A 7181-nucleotide genomic window follows, 5' to 3' on the forward strand; every position below is an offset into this window, starting at 1 on the left:
TTTCTAATTTTTGCTATATCTCTTAAACTAATGGTTTTTTGCTATAAGTGGGTTAATACTTTTTTGTAGCAAATTTTATGCTCTATCGACTGGTGCATTAAAAAACACATGTTATCAGTAAAAAAAACAAAGTTGTGCTTGAAAGTTCTTTATTGGTCAACCTACTAAAAAAACGAGAGCGTCAGGATATAGCCCTTTCGAAACCATTCAACTTTTGTTCGAAACGTTTTTTAATATTCTGAATAATAAGGGAGATATTTAAAAAAAAGTGTAAATGTCGAAATTCCCGCGACCGAAGAAAAAGTTTTGCCCAAAAACTCGATTTTGTATTAGGAGAACATGATACGATAGGAGGTCGACCTCCTAAAAATTTCTAATTTTTGCTATATCTCTTAAACTAATGGTTTTTTGCTATAAGTGGGTTAATACTTTTTTGTAGCAAATTTTATGCTCTATCGACTGGTGCTTTAAAAAACACATGTTATCAGTAAAAAAAACAAAGTTTTGCTTGAAAGTTCTTTATTGGTCAATGTAATGAGAGCGTCAGAAGTTCATGAATGTGACGTCAAAAAATGGGATTATTTTAGGAATTTTGGGATTGGGAAAATAAATAAAAACTACTGTTTATTCACAAAAATTGGTTTCTTTATTTATATTTTATATTTTTTACATTTTTACATTTTATTTATATTTACATATTGTTACATTATATTATTTACATTTACATTTATTTATATTTTTCATTTACAAAAATTTTTAACAGTTTTAAGAAATTATTCGTGAAATACTTCTTTCTTCTTGCCTTGATATTCTTCTTCCATTTTGAAGATATTCTTTCTGCAAAAAAAATTTTTAAACATTTTATTATAGATTTATTATTAGATCTAGTTGTAGAATATTATATGCTTAACTGTTTTATTCTTACCTTTTATATATATATTTTTTAACCCTTTGCGTTCCAACAGTGACTCTCACTCATCATTCGAGTTAATGCCGTAATTCTAGCGGTGACTCTCCGCTGCCAAACGCACCGAAAACACTGAACGCACTGAACGTCTGAGTCGAGTCGTCTGGAGTTGCTGGTTCAACCGAGCGAAACAGACTCGGAGAACAAAGATGATTTTTCAATTAAAAATTATACGATTCCATTTAAAGAAATATAATTAACGTTGATAACTTTTTCATGAGTCTAGCTACGAAGAAACTGAAAATATATCACCAGAATATAGTCCTTTCAAAGCTATTCAACGTTTATTTTTTTATTCGAAGCATTTTTAGATATTATTAAAAACAAACGAGATATTCAAGAAAAAAGATTAAGTTCATTTAATTCCCGAAGCGATAGAAAAATTTTTGTTCGAAAACTCGATTTTGTTTTAGGAGAACATGATGCAATAAGAGGTCAATCGTAAAATTTTTCCAAGAAATGACATCGGAAAATGTTCTCGGAATCCCTAAAATTCTTGGAAATGATGTCAAATTCTGATAATTTTTAAATTTCTTGGAACTAATGTCAAATTTTCGGAAATTTCCAAGTTCTCGTCCAATAGATGGAAAATTTGGGCCAAAAATTCTATTTTCTATTAAGAGAACATAAGTTGGTTGGTGCCTTGAAAATTTTTTTTGAGATTTCTATCAATTCTTGGAATTGATATCATATTCCTGGAATTATCAGTTTTCTTTTTTGTCAATTTTTTTGACTTTATTTTAGTAGAATATTATTTGATAATATATAATACATATGAATTCTAAAGATTTTAGATTTTAAAAAATCTAAAATTTTGTATTAGAGAATAGAATTGGCTAAGAGATTTTTAATTAAAAATGAGAAATTTGTTTTGAAATTTGATATATTAGATTATAATATTTCCAAATTTATAAATTACTTAGCAATTCCTACTTATCTTTCATTTGTATGACTTAGTGGTTTTTCAACAGTTTTCTTAATTCTAAAAAAGTAAGTAAAACTTATCTTTATATATTTTTATCATTTTTGTTGTTTTTTATGATAACATTTTTTTTAATTCTTTAGATATTTAATCTTTTATAATACATGTTATCATTTTATTGCTTTTATTATCATTATATTAAACATTAATATATATAATATAATTTTGCAATACTTTTTAATTAAATATTTTTGAAAGAATATAAAAATATCTTATATGAAAATAAAATTTGAATAAAAATTGAATCCTTTATCCAAATTATATTTTAATACTATTTGTTTTGTCATGTAGATACATAATGAAATTTTGAATTTTGTATCTGTGAGTATTGCATTTTTTACAAATAAACATTAAATTATATAAATCGAAATATTAGTTTAAAAAATAAAATATAATTAATAAAGAATAAAATTAAATATAATAAAAATGAATATAATTAAAAATATAATTAAATATTCTATCAACATTTTATGATCTTGCGCTAAGAATAATTATAGATATGGAGAGCAAATAAAGAATCCAAGTTAATTGTAAATTAATATTGTCTCAATTAGATGAATTTTAAGCAATATAAAAGTAAAATAAAAAATGATTAATATGAGAAATATAAAAATAGCAAAAAAATTAGAAATTCAGTATTATCTGCATAATGCCAAAAAAAAAAATAAAAATTAATATATGAATCAACAATCAGTGCCATCTCTTGAGTATTAAAAATACTTTAACTTTTACTAAGCTTTACTTTCTATACTCTCTATTATATTTTTTCCATATCCTTTTTAAAAAATATCTTTAATTCTTAAGAGATGGCACTAATGATTAATTCTTACTTTATCTCTATCTTTTTCTCACTATTTTTTTTCTTTATTTATATAGTTTCATTTACGGCACTCTATAGATAGCATTCAATTTCCAATTTTTATATTATGTTTGTCTTTATTTTTTTCATTATTTTCTATATCTATCTATATTTATTGTTTTTTATTATATATTTATTCCATAAAATTCATGAAAAAGAATTCATTCAAGATAAAGTTTTAATTTTTAATTAACTTTATTGTTTTCATTGTTTAAACTATTAATTATAGATCTTAATAAAAATTTACTCGATCCTATTTTTAGCTATGTATACACAAAATATATTGTATAATTGATCTATCTTAAATATATTTTGATCTTTGATTTTAATATTCTATATAATTAGTATTTTAGAATATAAGACACAAAATTCCATAAGATATGTAAATCTATTTTATATTTTGTTTATGGTCTTCGGTTTCGATCCTTTTGTAAGGCGGTACGTTCAATATATATGCAGCATTTCGCTGTACTGAGCTATTCTATGTCTCTGATTATTCTATGGTACTAGTCAATGATTGGTTTATTTGAAATGCCTCAACCAATCAATTTTCGTAACATTATCAAAACTGTACGAAAGGCTTTATCTATGATAGTAGTATAAAGTATGGTCTCATGCGATACATACCGAAATCCCCGCACCTGTTTCAGTCGGAGTCGAAGTAAAAAGAGATAAACAATATATTTCCCGAGGCTAGGGTTCTTGCAAACAATGCACTTGCCCAAACTGGTGAATCATCTTTAGAACTGCAGCATCAACGAGAAATTTCTTATCAGACTGTATATCGTGATAGAAGCCTACGAATAAGGCACAGTGCGCTATGCCAACCTGAGATTTTTCTCATAGAGGATTTAATTTGTAATCGTATCGAGAGAGTAATTGTTATTCGTTCGAGAATTGTCGTGCATTCGAATGTACTCTAAATATCATCACGTCAACGCACTTAAGTGTTAATTCTAATTTTTACTAAAGAATTACATAATATATGTGCATGAGTCACAGGGTGAATAGGGGGGACGTGCAAACGTCAAAATCGTGCTGCAGCGATTTTCTTGCAGTTTAGGTACGGTAAATAAATACTGATAAGATTGATTGATTGTTTGATCTAAATTAGATCATACAATATATAATATTGAATTGGTAATCATTACTTGACATGTATATTATCGTTAACTGCTATACTATTCGATGTCGATCGTACGATGTGCTGCCATTAGAAATTTTGCAGCGAGTACATTCTCATATTAAAGTTCATAAGAAATATTAAATATATCATGGAATGAAGTAAAGATATTACTACTGGTTATCGCGCAACATAATCGATTTTATAAAAACAATTACTCTTGATGATATTCTTCGAAATTTGTGCAATTCACGTTTATTGAGTTATGACAGATATAGTATAGCAAGATATCTCAAGGTTAAATGATTTATGGATAAAAGCAATTATAATAATACGGTGTTCACAGTTTTACTTTTTCTTTTGTTGTGTTATATTTTTTTCATAAGAAAGTGACGAAAAAAAAAAATTCCGTTAACGCAAGAAAACTATTGATATTGATATATTTCATTTGAATATAAAGTCTTATTTAAAATTTTTAAAATATCAAAAGTATATGTATATAATTTATTTTGATTTAATTTGTGTTTGTTAATATTTATGATATTATTTCTATGTTACAAATCGCATGCTGTTTCTTCACTAATATTTCAGCTTGAATCTGGGCAAGAACCTATAATAAGGTTGCGATGAACAAAAAGCATTATGCAACTTTCCAGTGAGCAGGAAGAATACTACTAAGAAATGGCAATATCCAAATTGAAAATACTAAAGTGTAGGTGCATGATTTTATAGCTGTGGAAACTACCATCGTCTTATTTATAACTTACAACCAGGTATTTGTTAATCGAACAAAGTAGCTGTTCGTATATATTTATTACTAAAAAATGCCAGCACCACCTCCACCTCTCTCAAGTTTGCCAGAGGCACCTATGTGTGAAAAAACTGAAGTGAGTGATGCAGATTCCCTGCCTCCTTGGGCCAAAATTACCCTTACATCTGCCGAGGCAGAAATTGAAAAGCTGATAGCTCGAAATGAATTAAAAGATGCAGAAGTCACATATTTTTGTCAAGTTGAACCCATTTTGCAAGATGGACCACAGTAAGTTTTTTTAATTTATTTGTAAGCATTAGATATTTGTGTAACTATAATATAAATAATAAAATTTATAATAATAATAATATGATTATTTAATAGATGTGGTTTAGTTGCACTTGCTATGGCATCACAAGAATATACAAAGCCAGTTTCAGTAAGTCAACTTTTAGCTGAAGCTCGTGTAAGAGGTTTCACTCAACATGGAGAAGTGTACAGCGTTGATTTCATGGGTACACTGGCAGCTGAATATTTACCTGATCATAGACCAGATATTTTAGTAGATTTACAGCAATGCCCAGATACATTGACACATGCTTTAGCTCATGGTGCAATGGTATTAATTCCATATGATTCTGATTTCAATCATGCTCCATGTTTAAAAAGAGGTCATAAAGCTCATTGGGCACTACTTGTGGGTCTAATTTCATCAAGGTACATAATATATTTTTTATTATTTTTACAATTTAATTTAAAGTAATTTGATATATACACACATATACATATGTATTCCAGACAAGGATATCATGTCTTAGCACGTCACGGAAAATCACGTCATTTAGCTTGTTGGCCCTTACGTGATTTAATCGAAAGCAATGGTAATTTAGAAGAGGAAGGAACAGCTAGACATGCTGGAGGATATGTAATACCAAAAGGAGGAGTTGGAGGTCAGAGAGGTTTACGCGGTAGGGCACTGGCGTTGCATCCATACATATAAGATCATGTACAAGAATTGTAGGTAATTAATATCACAGCGAAAGACAGAAATTATTATTATAATATTACCGTATCCACGTTACAGTATATGGTAAATATTCAAAAGCATAACGTTTGCACAGCTGCTATGAAATTTAATTATTTGTAAAATCGTGATGCTTTTAAGTAACATATGTTTCAACTTGCGATGCATTTTCGGTCAACATTCGATGAGGAATAATAAAATCCTCAAATTCGGCATTAGGTGTAAAATGGGTGATATAACATTCGTTGACACAATGTAAATAATGATTTATTATGTATGTTTGATTTATATGCACTTGAATGATATGAAAGATTTTTCTTTCGTTATTTTGACGTATCGAGCTTTTCCTGTGGTACTATATGTGCTGAGCGTAAATTGAGAAAAAAAAACGAGCATGTACACGTGCATGAAAGAAACAAACGTGAAAAAGAAAAGTCGATAAAGAATATTTGCATAAAATAAATATCTACGTGTATTAGCTAGGATTTATCGGAATCGTAATACTAGCCGAAACAAAAAGATCTAAGTATATTTATTTAGCGAAAAAATAGATTTTCAATTAATAATTATGGATCTTTGTTTTATGTTAACATTGTGAATAAAGACTAAATCTGTAGCAAGATTTTCGCAATTGCATTTGAGGCAATACAACTTAATAATCGTGTATTATATTAAATTGTTGAGCGCATTGCTTTTAAGATGCGGAGTAAATTATTATATTAAATATAGATAATATAATAATTTAAATATAATAGAAAAAATGACAAGTTTCGCATGTTTCGAAAAAACTAAAAAATTTTTTTATTATTCAATATAAAAGAAGCAATTTACTTTCAAATTTATTACATATCATTTTTATATTTATACAAAACAGTTTTTCAAGTTTTATTCATAAGTATTAATTTACAATTTATAAATTGCCTAATAGCGATAATTAATTATATATATATATATATATATATATATATATATATATATATATATATATATATATATATATAAATTACCACGGATATTCATTATTTTTGAAATTATATATTAAAATTCAAATTAAAATTGTATCGCTTTTGTGATACATTAAATTTTAAAGTTAAATTTGGCAGCTATACTATTTTTTTATCAATTATATACATATATATGCAAATTTACTCTTAAAATTAACATTTTATATTAATTTTACATATATATTATTCAGTTATTCCGGAAGTCTTGGAAGCAACGCGCTTTAAAGGAATGATTCTTACTGATGTAGAATTCTACAATATGTTTGTTTTACTATGTATTTATCGGTATGTAAAGTACGAATGTAATCTTTATTAATATCGATACGTAACGATCTAAAAAAAACTATGAAAACCTGGAGATACCTTATGACTGACTGATTCTCTTCAGTTGTGTGGTATCTTAAGTGTTTTTTATCAAATTCGTCGGATAAAAAAGTGTAAAACAAGTTTGAAAGAGATGCTATATTATTT

At 26.9% G+C, this 7181-nt stretch overlaps 1 protein-coding gene and 1 long non-coding RNA gene across 8 annotated transcripts; one reads left to right on the forward strand and one right to left on the reverse strand.

Moving 5' to 3' along the window:
• Window positions 1–776: 776 nt before the first annotated feature.
• Window positions 777–3553, reverse strand: LOC102653851. Its single transcript, XR_003304743.1, has 3 exons — window positions 3436–3553; window positions 926–1204; window positions 777–837 (listed from the first exon to the last, which is right to left on the reverse strand). It is a non-coding gene; the product is annotated as an uncharacterized LOC102653851 (long non-coding RNA).
• Window positions 3405–6456, forward strand: LOC551982 (UPF0692 protein CG33108). 7 transcript variants are annotated; one of them, XM_006559794.3, is made up of 5 exons: window positions 3405–3871; window positions 4523–4704; window positions 4763–4970; window positions 5067–5399; window positions 5481–6456. In XM_006559794.3, the coding sequence occupies exons 3-5, from the start codon at window positions 4801–4803 to the stop codon at window positions 5680–5682; spliced, it is 705 nt and encodes a 234-aa protein (XP_006559857.1). In that variant the 5' UTR covers window positions 3405–3871; window positions 4523–4704; window positions 4763–4800; the 3' UTR covers window positions 5683–6456. The 7 variants fall into 7 exon arrangements, with proteins under 7 accessions (XP_006559857.1, XP_016767903.1, XP_026296787.1 ...); XM_016912414.2 differs by having other exon boundaries at window positions 4785–4970; XM_026441002.1 differs by having other exon boundaries at window positions 4523–4643.
• The last annotated feature ends 725 nt before the right edge of the window (window positions 6457–7181 follow it).

The sequence above is a fragment of the Apis mellifera genome, linkage group LG5, assembly GCF_003254395.2.
Source record: "Apis mellifera strain DH4 linkage group LG5, Amel_HAv3.1, whole genome shotgun sequence".
Lineage (NCBI taxonomy): Eukaryota > Metazoa > Arthropoda > Insecta > Hymenoptera > Apidae > Apis > Apis mellifera.